The sequence below is a fragment of the Melospiza melodia genome, chromosome 6, assembly GCF_035770615.1.
Source record: "Melospiza melodia melodia isolate bMelMel2 chromosome 6, bMelMel2.pri, whole genome shotgun sequence".
Lineage (NCBI taxonomy): Eukaryota > Metazoa > Chordata > Aves > Passeriformes > Passerellidae > Melospiza > Melospiza melodia.
The window spans coordinates 54,779,933-54,796,904 of record NC_086199.1 but is presented as its reverse complement, the minus strand read 5'-3'; the positions used below and the strand labels follow the sequence as shown (position 1 = coordinate 54,796,904).

Genomic DNA, 16,972 nt, shown 5'->3' with positions numbered 1-16,972 from the left:
TGGTTTAAAACGTGGGATCAGTGCTCTGTGAAGGGACATGAGAGCAAGGGACCTTCTCTGGAGGCATTGTAGTCCATCCACCTCCAGGGCTGGAATTGCTGAACAGGCAGGCTGAGATAGATCTCGAGGGTCTTAGTGCCTGAACCCTCATCCCCACACACAGCAGGGAGACCAAAATACTTCAGCAGGTGAGACATTTGCTGCAGCTGTTGGGAGCAGTTTGGCTGCTCCTGGGGATGTGGAAAAACAACCCCCTGAGTGTCCTGCTGTTTGTGGAGGGATGTGCTGGCATCTGGGGGCCTCTGCTGCCCTCCTCTGAGAGCAACTCTGCTGGCAGCTCGTGTGCTCCACAGCTGCCCCAGGGACAGTAGGAAAAATGTGTGGAATTTAATATTAAAGTAAATAACTGAGGGGCTACCAGCGTGGCAGAGCTGCTTGGATCTCTTTCCACATCTCCCGTGGCCTCAGAACCTGAGGAGGAGCATGGTCTGAAAGCCTGCCCTGCTCAGCAGAGCAGGAGGCAAAGAGGTGCTGACATCCATCCTCAGCCTCAGAGCCCTGGAATCATCCTTGTTTTCTCCATGCTGAAGATGTAGAGATTGAATTGCTGTGCTGGGAGTTGAATCCCTGCTTTGGGAATGCCAAAGGGCCTCTCTCAGTGCTGAGTTTGCAGCAGCTGGCTGGGAAAGGCACAGTGCCCTCCTTGCTCTCTCCCAGAGAACAGTAAGTGCTTTTAGGGACAGCGGGTCCCAAAGCTTGGTGAAATCCCTTTTCCTTCTCCAATTTCAGGGCTGGGATAGACACAGAGGCAGCTGGCATCAGAGGTGTCTCTGCAAACTACATTCTTCCTTGAAATGTGATGTAATTTTTTTTTTAAATGAACTGGAAAGTGTCTAGGGAGATACTGTTTTTCATGGACAGGATTTAGTCAGAGGTTTGACTGGCCAGAAATGTTTGAAGAGGATGCAGTGACCCTGCAGTGCTTTTGTGAGGACCCCCAGGCTTGTTCCCCTCATGCTGCAGAATTCCTCACTAATTCTTGCTGCCCTGAGAGCTGAGGGTGCCTGTGCCAAGTTCCATCTGACCCTTTGCATTTTGCTTTTAGGGGCTTGCATGGTGACAAATCTCTCACTTTGCCTCTGATGTTGCACAGTTCAGTGCATATAGCAGGAAAATGAGGTCCCTTGTCTCTTGCCTTAGGAATTGTGGTGGGGATTAGGTGCCAAAGGGAGGATCAAACGTGCTGGTGCTGGAAATCAGAGACCCCAGAGGAGCCTTGCTGCAGCCCTTGCAGCCAGCTGAGCAAACATGTGGCACAGCTAAGGAGCCAGCCAGGAGGGGCTGGATGGAGCCTGGAGTTTCAGGCCATTTGTTCTCCTTTCCATGGCAATACCATCTGGTTTGAGTTTGCTGGGTAAGGGGTGTCAGCAAGTCAGATTTTGCTTTCCAAACTCAAAGATAATGCCTGTTCTTCCTTCCCTTCCCAGCATCTGTCTGGCTTTTTCTTTTTCTTCCCCTTTCCTTCCCTGTCATTTCCCTTCCTTTTATTTCCACTTTCCCCTTTTTCCTTGCCTGCTTCTCTTCTGGGAAGAAGAAGGGAGCACATGCTACTCTCCCCCTTATGACAAGTTACTTTTTCAAGTGGTTGGGATTCAGCACATCCCTCTCAAAGCTTCCTGTCAGCACTGTCAGCTCTCATCCTTCCTGCCTTTGTTGGTTCCTGGAAGCACTTCTACCTTTCTAATCTGAGGACCCTCTGTTGCTGCTGGCCAAGCCTTGGGAGTTAATAATTACAAAGACTAATTACATCTGGTGTGCTTTGCAGAGCTGAAGATCTTTCCCCTCCTCCCAAAAGTTCTCTGAAGATAGCAAAGGTTGCAGCCAGAGACACAAACATCCCGGACACTCCGTTCCCAGACTTCAGAGCATGGGCTTGGCCTGTGCTGTCCCCACGGATCCCGGCCATGAGGCAGGGCAGGGCTGAAGGTGACACAGACACCCAGGAGATGCTGGGACAGAGGATTGCTCCCTGTGCGGTATCCACAGCAAAATCCTGCAGTGGACACCAGGATCACCATGTCTGACTCTCCTGCCTCCGGTGTTGGGTCTGTCCCAGAGGCAGAGGATGGACAAGCTGAGAGCAGGGAGGGAGCTGTCGCTGTGTGTGAAGGCTCCAAAGGAGTACAGCTGCCTGGAGGGAAGCCCAGGGCAATGGCAAGGTAGGATATGATGGGAAATGTCCTCTGAGAGCAGCAGCAGGTTTTGGTTCAAAATTCCAGTGCTGTCAATCCACAGGTGGCAATGGGATCCACTGTGGAACAAGGGTGACAGCAGAAGTGGTTTGGCCGTTGGGTTCTGAGCCCAGTGCTCCACTTGAAGTATAAAAACCCTGGACCAGCAGCCGATTTCCCCCCAGCCAGATTTCCCCCATCCTTCCACCTTCCTGCGTTTACATCCTATGTTTCCCCTCTGTATTGGCTTTGTATGGCACCGTTTTGGTAGCGGGGGGCTGTAGGGAAGCAGAGGTTCACCGGCAGCCCATGGAGGAGCCCACGCTGGAGCGGAGGCTGTGGCCCCACAGGGAGCCTGTGCTGGAGCAGGGTCCTGGCAGGACATGTGGAGAGAGAGGAGCCCGCGCTGGAGCTGCCTATTCCTGACCCTGTGGAAGGGACCCACGCTAGGGCAGTGCATGAAGAGCTCCTTGAAGAAGGAGGACTTCTCACGTGGGAGGAACCCCACGCTGGAGCAGGGGCGGAGTGTGAGGCATCCTCCTCTTGAGGAAGAAGGAGCAGCACAGACAGCAGCCCCCATTCCCCAGCCCGCTGTCGGGAAGGAGGCGGAGGAAGCCAGCCAGCGATTCCGAGCCGGGCACGAAGAGCGGAGCGGAGGGACATTGGTCGGACATTTCCTTGCACGTCCTCCCTGTCCCGCGGTGAGTCCATGGGTGACAAACGCCGCTGGCTGCCGGCTCAGCCCGTCCCGCCCGCGCCCGCAGGGACCCCCCGGGCCGGCGGCGCTCAGGGCGCAGCCGCGCCGCATCACGTGGGCGGCGGGGCCGCGGCTGCCCGGGATCGGCTCCGGAGCCTCCGGGAACCGGTCCCGTTCTGGGTCCTCCGGGCACGGATCCGCCAGAGCCTCCGGGTCTGATCCCTCCTGGCTCGGCTGCGGCTCCTCCGGTCACGGATCCGCCGGAGCCTCCGGGTCTGATCCCTCCTGGCTCGGCTGCGGCTCCTCCGGGCACCGATCCCCCGGAGCCTCGGGTCCTGATCCCTCCTGACTCGGCTCCTCCGGGCACGGATCCGGTGGCGGGTCCGGGTCGGGTCCCTTCGGGCACGACTCCCGGTCCGGCTGCGGCTTCTCCGGGCGCGTCTCCGCTTCTGGCTCCGGCTTCTCCTCCAGACACAGCTCCCGGTGCGGCTGCCCCGGCCATGGGGGCTGTGGCGGGCGCGCCTCCGCCGTGAGCAGCATCGGCAGCAGCGGGACCCAGCGATGTTGCGGGGGTAGGTGCGGGTCTGCACGGGGAAGGAGTGGCGTCCGTGTGCCGGGGCTGTGTGCCTCCGTAGAGTCCGGGAATGGTTTGTGTTGGAAGGGGGTCTTGAAGTTTATCTTCTCCTGCCGCGGGCAGGGACACCTTCCATTAGACCAGGTTGCTCCAAGCTTGTCCAACGTGGCGTGGACACTTCCAGGGATGGGGCAGCCACGGCTTCTCTGGGAAATCTGTTCCATCACTCTCACAGGGAAGAAGTTGTGTGGAAGCCAAGTAAGGAGATAGAATACGGAGGCAGCAGCATCCCCAGATACAGAACTTGACGTTTCATTGCTAAGGAGAAGACAAGAAACACCAACGTGTGTTCTGCTATAATATAATAACATAAAAATAGAATAAACCACTGCCAGATGCTCTGCCAAACATTTGAGGGATGATGCTGAGCACACTTGGGATGATGAGCCACTCTGGACTGATGCCGGTCCATGGCGATGCAGGTCAGGCATCCATCCCCACTGGGGATGGAAAAGTCAGGCCCTGCTCCCAAACCTGGGGTAAGAGTTTAACCTGGAGAGAGCTGGAGGCTGCTTGCACAGGAAACAACCCCGTCGGATCAGCGCTGCAGGAAACATGTGGGGCCCGCTGGAAAATGTGCAGATCCTGCACATTTTTTTGCTTTTTCTACAGAAACCAACTTTAGAAGGTTATGGGGTGTTGGGAAATTTTTTTTTGTGTGTGTGTAGATTTGCATTTCTTGTGTCAGTGCGTGACTCTTAGGATATGATCCATTTTTCCTGGAAAGACAGCTACCAGTCAGCAAGAGAGGAAGTGTTTCTGGTGGTCCTTTGGTCTCTGGGATAGGATTTCAGAGCCCCGCCTGGACACTGAGCAGAACCAGCATAGCCAAAGCTTCCATAGGGATTCTGTTTGCATGGTGTGGAGAAAGAATGAGCTATTCTGTTGTAGATGAGTTTCCAGGATATGTTTTTGGCATTACAGAGTGTGGGTGGGACTGTTTAATTCCTCCATATCCTCCAGTTTTCTTCTGTAGCGTGTGGAAATACGCTGAAATATCTGTCTCCTGAGGCAACTTTCAGCTGAGAATTAGAGAGTCATAAAGGAACAACATTATTTTTCCTTCCTGTGGGTTAGATTAAGTGTATTTATATCAGTAGGCTGGTGAAATGTCCCTTTTCCTTGCTGCTTCTTTTATTTATTATTTTTATCCTCCGTGCTCTGGTTTTCTTGCTCCTTTCTGGTGTGAATTCTTCCCAGTGTTCTGAGAGTTCTCCACGTGTGCTTTTCCACATGCTTTCCTATGACACCTGAGCTGATTCAGCTGGAACCTGCAGCTTTGTTCCCTCTTTGGAAGGTGGCTGTGGCAAGCTGTTGGTCTTGGACAGCTTGGGGGGCACAGAAAGGGAGAAATTAGAGTGGAAAAGGTGATAGAACACTCTGGACTGAGGAGATTAGCTGAGCCTGTATGGAGTCAGAGCAAGGGGAAAGAGCATGGCCTGGCAGGAATGCAGGAGAGGAGAACACAGAGATGGGGCAAAGGGAAGAGGAAAAAGTGAGCCTGAGCAAAAAGAGGTGATGGCTGCTCTGCAGGAGGAGGTGGTGGGTGAGGAGCAGTGTCCAGAAGTGTGGGAGGAGGTGCACGAAGAGAAGGGCACCAGAGCTCAGCCAGAGCTTGTGAGCCAGAGATAAGCAGCAGCAGGTTAATCAGCAGGGCAGTGTCTGTGTCTGGGCAGGGCAGAAAGCTTCCATGTGGGGAGGGCTTGGACACACTGCCCCTGCCTTCAAACGGAGGGAGATTCCATGGGGAGAGTTCAGTGAGGAAGAGGCAAAATGCAAACACCACAGTGACAGCAGTGCCCTGCATGCAGGCACTCCAGTGATGTTTTCCATTCCTAAAACTTCTCCAGACTCTGTGTTAATTTGGGAGTTGACAGAGCCCTGCTGAGCACTGGGGTGCAATGTCCTGGGTCACTCTTTTGGTTTCTTCTTTCTAGGGTGTTTCTGCTTGCTGGCTACTGAAACTAAAAAATAGGGCTTCGACTCAGCTTGTGGAAAATACACTGGTTTAGACAGCTCTGTGGGGCATTTTGGTGGGAAATTGGTGGGAAAATAGGTTAAAAATTGGTTAAAATAGATATTTTCCTTCTGAAGCAGATGCAGGGGGTAGAGGAAGGCTGGGTTGGCAGCAGAGGGAATTGGGCTCTTTGTATTAAGAATGGGAAAGCTGTATTGCCTTTTTTTGCCCTTTTTTTTTTTTTTTTTTTTTTTTTGCTTCCCTACTTCAGTAGGGAAGTCTGACCTTAGGTCTGCTGGGTGTTATCTGGAATCCTAAAAATCTATCTGAAGGATGTTTTTCTTGGACAGCAGGTGAGAATGGGATCTCTGGAGGAGCTATCCTTCATTCTCCTGGTTATTATCCTGAGTTAATAAAGACACCCTGCCAGAAGGGTAAAGCGCTTCCATAGGGTTGCAGGGCAGAGGAACAGGCGCAGCTGTTGCTGCCCAAATTCTTCCCCATCACCCTCCCTGCCTCATTCCCACTGCCTGTGCCCAGGACTGGATGTGTTGTGAGTGTTGGAGGAAGGTTCTGGATCACCCCCATGCTCATTTTCCCTGTGCTGTTACCCCCAGCCAGGTCAGTTTGGAGGAAGAGAGCCAGAATCCACCCGCTGTGGGACACTGGAAGCCCCTGATGCCATCCAAAGGTGACAAGGAGGAGCCAGAGGGTGGATGCCAGGATGCTGGAGGTGTGCATGAAGCCCAGTCCACGGAGCAGCTCAACGTGTCCCGGCTGCGCAGCTCCTCGGTGGAGATCCGGGAAAAGGGCTCAGAGTTCCTGAGGGATGAGCTGCACAAAGCACAGAAGGTGAGCCCCAGGGTTTTGGGGACCTCCTGGGGAGGGTGGCACAGGTTGGAGCAGAGGGGACTTTCCTGGAGGTGGTGGCAGGAATCTTGGGTCATGGATCAGGTGCTGGGGTGGGGAGGAAGGGCTGTGATTGACAGGCTGGGGAAGGACATCAGCGTTCCTATCCCTTTCCATTTCCTCAACAGGAGCTGAAGCTCAAGGACAAAGAATGTGAGAGATTGTCAAAAGTCAGGGAACAGCTGGAGCAGGAGCTGGAGGAATTAACAGCCAGCCTGTTTGAGGTACCACCCTCTTCCTTTCCCATCATTTCTTAAGCTAAGCTTGCATCCAGCTCCTTTAAGACAGGCTTTCCCTGGACTTCCAGCTCTCCTCTCACAATTTCCTCCTCTCCCTTGTTGTTCTTTCCCATTTGGAGAAGCAGAGCTGGTCAGTGGTGCAGGTGGAGCCTTTACCTGGATTTCCTTCTCCTTCTAGGAGCTGTGGGGTAGCATAAAGAGCAAAGTAGTTATGGTTCCAAAACGTGGGAATGCCTGGAGCTGGAGCCAAGCATAGCTCCCTGTCCCTCTCCATGGCTGCTCTGCAGTCTGAGCAGCTCCTCTGTAATAGAGATGATTCCCTGGCTCATCCCAGCCCTTGCTGGGGGTGGGAACATGCTGGATGTCCTCATCCACTCTGCTCCAATGAGGGTCCAGAAGGCTTGCTGGTTTTTGGTTTTGTTTTGGTGGTTTTTTGTTGTAATGGGATTCTTGCCAAGCTGTATCCTGGCAAAATCCTGTTCACCAGCAGCTCTAATGTCTGGATCTGTCTCGATAATGAGGAAAGCCAGAGCCCATCTGTACCTTTGAAATGCAGGGCTGTGAGAGCCAAGGAAGCACTCCCTCCCAAAATTTTGGCTGCCTGAGCACAGGGTGATCTTGGAGATCATGTAGCCAAGGGATGTCCCCTTCCTTTGGTGGCCATGGCCAGATGCTGTTTCCAGACTGCAGGGAGGCCCCAGCTGGGCTGCATCCTGCTCCCCTCTTCCTGTGGGCAAAGCTTCTAAGCCAGTTTGCACCATTTGGCCCTCACGTGAGTTCCAGCTCCTGCTGGGTGACAGCCATGCCTGGGGCAGTGGGACCAGCTGCTCCAAAAGGGGAGCAGGAGCAAAGTGCAGTAACAAGGCAGGCAGGAGCAGTGCCCTCACCAACACTGAGCAATGAGTGTGGATCAGGATCAGAGCCACAGGCAGCAGTCAGGGTCAGGCGCCAGTGCAGGGATCACCCAGCAAGGCTGCAGTGACTGCAGGAACCAGGCTGAGGTGAGGCTGGAGTCACAGCTCTTGGGACAGGGGCAGGCACAGCTGTGGTGTGGAACAGGGGGTTCTAATGTCAAAGCAATTCCCAAGGGCAAAGAAAGGCAGGTCCTTGCTTCTGGCATTCTTCTCAGCAGCCCCTATCAGTGAGAGATGACCTTGGCCAGCTAAACTCCTTAACTTAGCCAGCTACACTCCTGGAAAGGGGATGCACTCCAGGCTCTGGCACTGGGAGCATTCTCTGGGAAATTCTGAGGGCAGGCTCTGCACAGCTGAAGGAACAAACCCTCTGGATGTGGCAGGGATGTCTGTCCCCTTGCCTGGAACATGTGATGTGGCAAACCTGGGGCCTGCCTTGTTGGCTGTGTGAGCTGGGGTGCGGCAGGTGGATTAAAACTCTCTCTGGTGCAGGAAGCCCACAAGATGGTGAGAGAAGCCAACACCAAACAGGCTGCAGCAGAGAAACAGCTCAGGGAGGCTCGGGGCAAGGTGAGTGACTCTCTGTGACTTCATTTTTGGGGTTGGTGTGGTGATATCTCTGCCCAGCCTGGCCACGGGGCTGTTTGTTGGCTGAGCAGAGTGAAGTGCAGCTTCATCTCTGTGAGATGCTGTGGTCCCTTTCTGGCAGACACTTGAGTGAGTGGGAAAAGGCCTCACAGATATCCTTGCATTGCAGTCTCCTGCTGATCCTGCTCTCTCTAGGGAAATGGATCCACAGAGAAATAATGAGTTCAATTGTTGCAGCCCTGGGATGGAAGGATAGAGCAGGAACCTGGGGAGTTGGAATTTCCTGACATGGCTGCACCACAGGGCTGCTCAAATGGCTCCATCTTGAGGAGAGAGAAATTTCTTTGGAATCATTAGTTCTGAGAAGAGCCTGCGACAGAAGGGGTAGATTCCCAAACAGCTGCTGTTTAAAGTTCTGGATGATGGTGGCACTGGGAGGATGGGAAGCGGCTTCATGGCTGGGCTTTTAGCTGCTTCCCTGTGGCTTCAATGTTTGATGGGATGCAGCAAACTGGAGCCCAGCAGGTGCCAAGGGTGACTCTTGCTTGTGTCCCCAGATTGACATGCTGCAGGCAGAGGTGACAGCCCTGAAGACGCTGGTGATCACATCCACACCGTCCTCCCCGAACCGGGAGCTGCACCCTCAGCTGCAGAGCCCTTCCAAAGGTGGCTTCAGGAAGGGCCACGGGAGGAACAAGAGCACCAGCAGTGCCATGGTGTCAGCTGCCAGCCAGAACGTGGCTCCAGAGCCTGTCAGCCGTGAGTGCAGAGAGGTGGGTGTGGGACATCCAGCCAGGAGGGCAGAGGTGGGTATGGGACATCCAGCCAGGAGGGCAGAGAGGTGGTGTGGGACATCCAGCCAGGAGTGCAGAGAGGTGGGTGTGGGACATCCAGCAGGAGTGCAGAGAGGTGGGTGTGGGACATCCAGCCAGGAGGGCAGAGGTGGGTGTGGGACATCCAGCAGGAGTGCAGAGAGGTGGGTCAGGGACATCCTGAGCATCCAAAGCTGGCTTCAGGAAGGGCCACAGGTGGAACAAGAGCACCAGCAGTGCCATGGTGACATCTGCCAGCCAGAATGTGGCTCCAGAGCCTGTCAGCCCAGAATGCAGAAAGGTGGGTCAGGGACATCACCTGCGTTGGCCTCGGAGCTGCCGCTCTGGGAGCTCTGGGCTTCTCACAGAGCTCTGTTGTCTCACTGAGCAGCTGTTTGTGCCCTGTTCCCTAAATTTGTGCTGAGGTAGGCACTGGAGGGCTTCCTTTTGTGGGGGTTTCCTCTTTGTCGGGACAGGAAGCAGTTGAGGCGTCACTGAGGGGCAGATCTAGGGGGTGCCAGTGCTGTGAGCAGATGTGGAGAGTTGCTGAGTAGAAGGCAGTTCCACTAGCCAGATGTGGACACAGCTGTCCTGGGAAGCAAATAGGAAGCACTTGGTCAGGAAAAATGAAACTGAAGAAAAATGTGCTGCAGGAATATGTCTCATAGGTGATTTTTTGGGAACTACGGACCTGTGTTGTGAAGAATTGTTGAGGGAACACAAAGGCTTGTTAAAGATTTGGATCTGTCATTTCTTCATGGAAGCCACTTCCATAGGGTGCAGATCTCCTGTGGTTTCAAATCTCAGGGCTCAGCCTCCAGAGTTGCCAATGTTCTATATCAAGGATGGGATGGTTTTTTGTCCTTCAGAATCCTTATGGGAGAAGTGATAAAAGGGAACCTGGCATTCAGAGAGTTGGTGCTCTATGGGAAAGATCTTAAATTGGGCCTAAAAATGGTAATTTCTGTTCCCTTTCTGCACCTCAAGCTGAAGTCTAAAGATGTGGCCTGTGGCCCTGTGGTGCCATGAGGACCATGCTCAGTTCCTGCAGGGCAGGACTTGAGCCTTTCTCTGTATCTCATGTTTTTACCTCCCTCTTTGCCTGTCTCTCTAAACCTCTTCCTTCACTGTCTGTCTTTCCCTCTGCCCTCCAAGTCTGGTTTCCCTGCTCTCCTCTCCCTGCTCCTTTGCATCCTCCCTGGGAAGGCTATCCACATCACCTATGAGCCAGGCTGGCAGGCCTTGGGAGCAGATGCTTCCTCCTTCTCTTCCTCACGGCAGGTAACCAACCTTTGGGAATGGGTGGGACCCACCTGCCTCTCACGCTTCCAGCCTTTCAGTTCCAGCTTCCTTTTATGCTAATCTCCATTTTTTTTCCTTTCATTTTGCTCTTTCTCCATTTTTTTTTCCATCCTGTGGCTCTGAAGCTGTTGCTGGTCCCAGCTGAGCAGTCTCCATGGCACGAGGGGATGTGCTGGAATCTGGACTTTTCCAGCTGCATTCACTCATGTTCTTTGTGTTGCTCAGCTTAGTTTTATTTTTTCCTTTCAGAAACTTTTGTTGGGCTTGTAGGAGCTGCTTTGTCAGTCAGGTTGGTGCTTTGCCCAGTGATCCATCTGGGATTTAAATGACAGATCCCACAGAGTCTCCTCTTGCCCCTCATCATTCCTGCCACGAGTTGAATGTGCACTTTGTCTATTCGGTGGTTGTGTGGTGGCTTTCTTGCAGCCACTGGAAGGAGGAAAAGCCACCTGGAGGAAAATGGGATAGAGAGATGCCTGCAGGCTTCTGGCACACACAGCCCAGGGTGGCCGTGTCACTGTGGCACAGAACTGCTGCTGTGTGGGACACAAGAGATCCTTGGAGCCAGGCAGCTCCCCTCAGATACTTCCATGATGTCTGAGCCTCTCCAGCTGCAGAGCAGATGTTTCATGGGTTTCCTGCATAGTATCAGGTGCTTTATGACACGGTATTCCTCCCTCTTCCTGCTCCTCTTGGACACTTGCTGCAGGTCGACTCCATTTTATTTGCCGAGTTCCAGGCCTGGAAGGAATCTCCAACTTTGGACAAATCCTGCTCCTTCCTGGACAGAATTTACCGAGAAGATGTAGGACCTTGTCTGGACTTCACCAAGCAGGAGGTGAGTGCTGGAGAAGCAGGAGCAGCTGGCAGCTCTGGAGTGTTCCCTTCCTGGAATTCATTCCTGCTCTCCCTTGTTCTGCTGCAGCTGTCGGAGCTGGTGCGAGTGGCAGTGGAGCAGAACACCCTCACCATCGAGCCCGTGGCTTTCCAGGCTGTCCCTGTGGGGAAGGTGGCAGCAGAAGAGTGTGGTGGCCCCAAGTAAGGACCATGTCTCCCTGCCTTGTCCCCTCCTTGCTGCTGGTTTGTCCCCTGTCACGGAGTGATGTGACAGGCAGCTTGGGGCCACCTCCCACTAGCGGGAGTGATGTGATACTCCAAACAGAGGAGGGATTTTATTCAGATATTAAATTGAAGTCCTTTCTTACCTTCTGAGATGTCCCTGTGACAGAAGGGACATGCAGGTTTCCTACCACTTTTCCTGCAAATTATTCCCCAAACAACCCATCCTGTGTTTACCAGTTTCCTTTTGATTTTTTAAATTTATTTTTTGTCTTCACAGTGGCTTCCGGTCACAAATCGTAACGTAAGTGAAATATTTATTGTTCAGCCAGTGATCAAAGGTCTCTGGAGCATTAACAAGTCACTAACTCAGCACCATGTGACAACTTGGAGGTTTTTGCTGAGCTGACCTAACTCTTTAACTCTGTCTCAGTTCCACCCAGGCAGGAAGGGAAGGAGCCCATTGGCAATAAAAGACCCAAAAGGAATTTGTTCCCTTTTTCCCCAGATGCAAAACACTGATTTTTATGGCTATTTTCGTTTGTTTGATTGTGATAGCTGTGGTTTTACACCAAGTGGTACCAATCAAGCAAGAGTCACTCTTTTCCAGAATGTTGCAATACTCAAATATGTGGCTCCTTACAGGTATCTTGTTTACAAAGTTTTTGGTCACCCTGCACCTTTTGGGAATTCAGTCTCCTTAGGTTGTGTTAATATTTGGTAAATGATTACTTCTCCTTGCATCTGGACACTTGGAACCCGTGCTTCCACTCTTGGCTAATGTTTGCCTTGAGAGCAGTGGAAAACAAGTCTAGGGACAAGCTCAGGAGCTCTCTGAAACATCTGCTCCCCTCTGCTGTCACCCCCTGTGGCTCCCTAGAGAAGGTTTTTTGCAGTTTGGGAGTGATGTTCCTCTTCCTACTGAGTCCCTGAGGAACAGGGTGATAACTGTGCACTTGTAAATTCTCCTTTATGGCTTTAAGTGATGATGGGAATCATCTGCCTTGCAAGTAGCAGGAGAAAAGGGAAGAAAATAAAGGAATGCTGCACCCCTTGCAGATTATTGTATGGAAAAGGCTGTTTTCACTCTCTGAAATCTCAAAATTGGGAAGCCAAGCTCCTTTCCTGTCAGCCCAAGGAGGGGTTGGCTTGTTTTGAGTTCTTTGAGTATGTGCAAATCCTGCTCAAATGCTGGATTTACCTGTTTTGAGGGCAGCTCTGGTGTCCAGCCAGCCTGTTTACATCTCACCAGGAAAGCTGATACACCTGAGCCTGCCCTGGAATGTGGGGGACATGTGCAGAGACCAGGGGACATTGAGGCTCTGCTCCAGCCTCACTTCTTTAATATTTCCTGTGGTTTCCTCTGGGGCTCTGTGTCAGGGAAAAGGTGCTTTCATCTAAAATCTCCTAAACTTGCCATTTATGGAATATTTCCAGGAGCAGAAGAATATCAGCCAAAGGGGATTTTTTTTCCTTCTTCGCACTGCCTGACACAGGGGTGGCTTCTGATCTCTCACTTCCATCTCTCCAGGTGGCTGAATTGCTGGATCTGTGCTGTGCCACTGGATTGCTGAAATGCTGTTCCCTTTACCTGCAGGAAATGTGCTCTGAGCGGCCTCCCCAGGACCTGCAAGCACCGGATCATGCTGGGGGATTCTGGGAATTACTACTACATTTCCCCTTCCTGCAGGGCCAGGGTGAGTCCTTCTTAGGGTGCCTTGACCTTCCAACATCATTCCATGCCCTGCAGTGGGTGAGTTCCTGAGGGTCAGCTCTGGAATTGAGGAAAAACTGTGGGATTGAGGTTGTTCCTGAGGTTGAGGTAGCTCTTAGTTGGTGGTTAGGGGGCAGATCCAGCTCTTCCTTCTGCTTACAGATAACCTTCAGTGTGTTCACTTGGCATGATTTCATTCAGTACAGAGCTTTGATTGTTTGGCTCTATTGTTATTATTTAATTCCCCTTTGTAAAACACAATGATTTTCTGCTCTTTGGAGGCTGTTACTGTTCCAGTCCAGATCTGTGCCTGGCTATGGGAACAAACTGTCCTTTCTGTGGAGGGAGAAGGTGGATCATTTGTTAATGTTGCTGTTGGGGCTCTTGTTCAGAGGAGGATTTTACAAGTTAATTCTTTCCTGAGCTGATATCACAAAATTTGTTTTCTGTGCATGAGTTTGACTCATTTTCATCACTTACACCAAAGTAATGTCTCAAATCTTTGTTTCTTTATTTTTTCCCCTCTTTCTCTCTGTCACCCAGATCACAGCAGTGTGCAACTTCTTCACCTACATCCGCTATATCCAGCAAGGCCTGGTGAGGCAGGATGGTAAGAGCTGGCTCCAGGGGGATGCTCTCTGTGGAGGCAACTGGGAGGAATTGGGAGGAGCTGTTTGGAGTGACAGGAGTGGGGTTGGCTGGGGGTGTCTTGGAGAAGCAGATAAATTACAAAAGAGAGGCATGAGGGGAGCATCTCTTTCTTCCTTATCAGCTTCCTGGGAGCTTTGCTTAGGGTGGAGCTGGTAAGGGGTGACCTGATGGGCCTGTCCTGCTTCCTTCCCCTCTGGGAATGCTGGGAGCACAGCAGAGTAGGAGCTGGTGGCAGTTCTGCCCTCCTTACTGACTTTTTGGTGGTTTTTCCCCCTTCTCTGCCCCTGTTGTGCTTTGCAGTGGAGCTGATGTACTGGGAGATCATGCGGCTCCGCAGGGAGATGTCTCTGGCCAAACTTGGATTTTATCCCAGCGAGATGTGAGCAGAGCCCTGAGCCTGGAGGAAACTGCTCCTGGAGGAAGGGCTTGGAGTGCAGTGCCTGTCCAGCTCCCTCCCACCTTCCCTCTGCCTGGAGCAAGGAGCAAGAGGCATGAGTTCCACCTTCAGCTGTCCCACTCCTCCAAGTGTGACTGGAATGCAGCTGCCACGCTGCCCCTGGAGCTGGGCTGGCCCTGGCTGCTCCAGGATGGCCATCCATGGACTCTGGAGTCTCCTATATGCAGTGTACATCCATTTTTTAAACCTTTTGTTTTTATATGCAGCCTGCTTTGGCATAACCTGAGGCCAGGCCTGTGCAGGGTGGGAATTCTGGACCTTTCTTGTGAGCCACTCTGTCAGGACAGATGCTGGCTGTCTGTTCCACTTGTTTTTTTGGGATGGAGGAGGTGCTGTCCCTGAGGTCCTGCTGACCACAGCAGCCCTGAAAATGCCAGCAGAGCACAATAATCTTGAACAGTTTGTTTCCAAGTACTTCCTTGTTCCTTTTCAAGGAGCCTGCAAGAGAAGCTTGTTGCCAGCAGAGTCACAAAGAGGGATTTGTTCCTGTTTTTAGCTGGATGTTTGGCACTGGGTTATGCAGGCTGGGGAATGGCTGGAGCTGTGCACCTGGGGCCTCCAGCAGAAGAAAGGGAGCAGGGAAAATTCCTAACTCCCAGCAGGCTGCAGGATTTTTTCCCCTGGACTAGGGAATCTGCTGGAGTTGTCCAAGGCAGCACCCTGTGGCAGTCCCTGATGTGAAGTCCCCCATGGTGCTCCTAAACACAAACATCACCCACAAACAAGTCCAAGTCTTGGAGCTGTTCCTGCTCTTGAGGGAGCTTTGGGCAGTCCTGTTCCCACTCTTCAGGCAGAACCCCTGCCCCAGGTTGGGTTCTTTGTGTCTCCAGAAGGGATGTGCCCAGGCTGGGCATTCCCAAAGCCCAGAGATTCCTTCCCCGTGTTATATCAGAGCTGAAGATGCCTGTCCACTGGGAATCATGACACTTTCTTGGCTGCCATCCCTGGTGAGGGAATCTGAGACCTCTTTGTGTGCCCATGAGGAATGTGGCTGAGGTTCCTGCCTGCCCCAAAATGTGCTGGGAGGGAGGGATGTCACTGGAGCTGTAGGAATGCACAGGCCTGACACGTCCTGAGCCCAAACCCAGGTTTATTAAAGCCATGACAGTATTTTGTAGCTAATTTAGCCCTTTTTTCAGTGACTCTGGAATCAGCTCAGCCATCACCCACTCTGGGGTTTCCACTTCTGACAGGGTTGTCACCCTGTCCCTCTGCCACCCTCAGCAAGCTGGTGCCCATCCTCAGCTCCTGAAGGACATTACAGGAGGAACTCGATTTTCTTCCACTGAGCTGCTGGATTTTGTCTAGGGGAGAGAGAAATAACACAGCTCTGGTTTCCCCAGCTGTGGATTTCAGCTCAGGTGAATTCCACCCCTGGAATTTCTCCCTGAATCTCTTCCCCCATCCTTTCTATCTCTCTATGTCTTCCTGTGCCGTGAGCTGCTACACTGCACGAACATTGCAGCGCTGGGAATGAGATGATCTCTCTGGCTAGGAGATGTTTTGGTTTGTGGGATATTTTTTCCCCCTTGGTGTCACGTTGAAAAGCACTTTGAGACCAAAGGAACTGGAGCAATGCCTTGTCTGAGGTTGTCTTGCATTTCAAACAAAGGAGAGAACAATTTGTGAAGGAAAATGAAGTCACTCCGTTAGCAGTGGGATGGTTGCACCCTGCTCTTTCATAAAGGAAAATAAACATTTGCTATTAACCTCTACAAGCCTGATTGGAGTTGGAGGATTGGGGTGCTTGGGGTTCAAGAGAAAATAATACAGGATGGAGTTTGGGGTGCTTTTATTCATCAGAACAGGTTCCTGTTCTTCCTGAGGGAAGCTGAGGCATCTCCTGCTCAGTTGTGTCTCCTTTAATTTGCTGGCTGGAAGCACTGCATGGGTGCTGGGTAATTGGGGGATCTTCTTCCTTCCTCTTTCCTCATCAGTCTCCCCCTTCTCCTCTCAGCAGGCAGAGCTTTTGGGTTGCTCTGGTTTCACTAAAACCTTTTGCTCTCCTCCCTGCTCGGCTCTGCATGTTAACATGGAAGATCTCATCCCCTCTGGGAGGTGACAGTGGGAGAGCTGTGTGCAGAAAGGGATTTAATTTCATTTTCAATTAAAAAGCCATGCAAGGATCTGGTTGTGCAGCACAGTCAGGCAGCCACGAGAGGGCACAGGCAGCCCAGGCAGGGACTGCCCTCCCTCATTCCCTCCCTGGGAGAATGGAGCATCTCCAGGTCCCACCCCCTCCTGACCCTCCCTGCAGCCTCTTGACAGGAAAACATTCCTGCAGCTGCCCTGCGCTGCTGGGAAAGGGAATTGGGCAGCTGGAGAGTAAAAAGGAAAGGAAGGATTTGGATTTCTGTAAGGGATGGTCAGGCGAGACACTGGGAATGCTTTCCTGTGTCTGGGTCTTTGGGTGCAATGTCAGCAGGGATTGTGTCAGAAACTTCCCTGTGACATTAGCTCCTAAGCTTCTAAGGTATGAGAATTCATCATGTCCCCTATTCCCAGCCTTTTCCACCAAAACTTTCCTGCTTTTTTCCCTCATGAATAAACCAGGGTTTGAACAGAGTCTCTGAGTGCTCTAGTACCTCCTGCAATCTTCCTTGCACCTATTTTCCCCCACAAAGGGTCTGCCAGAGTGTCCTGGGCTGAAATAAAGAGCTTCAAAGGGATGGGAGTTCAAAAATCTGCTTTTACAGATGTGTTTGACTTGCTTGATTTTGTTTCCATCCGTTTCCCTCAAGTTTGGGAGAGAAAAGGGATATTTGGATGATGGTGGAGGTGAGTGCTATGCACAATGAGGTGCTTCTA

The 16,972-nt window shown here is 52.2% G+C and overlaps 1 protein-coding gene across 5 annotated transcripts; it reads left to right on the top strand.

The window, feature by feature from the left end:
• The first annotated feature begins 1,808 nt into the window (after window positions 1-1,808).
• Window positions 1,809-15,882, top strand: RAB3IL1 (RAB3A interacting protein like 1). Of its 5 annotated transcripts, none has more exons than XM_063158232.1 (12): window positions 3,063-3,500; window positions 6,137-6,371; window positions 6,557-6,652; window positions 8,074-8,151; window positions 8,727-8,942; window positions 10,137-10,262; window positions 10,993-11,121; window positions 11,209-11,321; window positions 11,623-11,646; window positions 12,940-13,039; window positions 13,600-13,666; window positions 14,008-15,882. In XM_063158232.1, exons 1-12 carry the CDS (start codon window positions 3,490-3,492, stop codon window positions 14,088-14,090), a joined length of 1,278 nt encoding a protein of 425 aa, XP_063014302.1. In that variant the 5' UTR covers window positions 3,063-3,489; the 3' UTR covers window positions 14,091-15,882. The 5 variants fall into 5 exon arrangements, with proteins under 5 accessions (XP_063014301.1, XP_063014303.1, XP_063014302.1 ...); XM_063158230.1 differs by lacking the exon at window positions 3,063-3,500 and adding an exon at window positions 5,763-5,872; XM_063158231.1 differs by lacking the exons at window positions 3,063-3,500; window positions 10,137-10,262 and adding an exon at window positions 1,809-2,219.
• Window positions 15,883-16,972: the final 1,090 nt, after the last annotated feature.

Excerpts from the sequence above, each read along its gene's own strand:
- RAB3IL1 (XM_063158230.1), top strand. The coding sequence starts at position 5,853 with ATGTTTTTCTTGGACAGCAG. Across the intron at positions 6,372-6,556 it reads AGCTGCACAAAGCACAGAAG|GAGCTGAAGCTCAAGGACAA; the intron begins GTGAGCCCCAGG and ends TTTCCTCAACAG. Across the intron at positions 8,152-8,726 it reads TCAGGGAGGCTCGGGGCAAG|ATTGACATGCTGCAGGCAGA; the intron begins GTGAGTGACTCT and ends TTGTGTCCCCAG.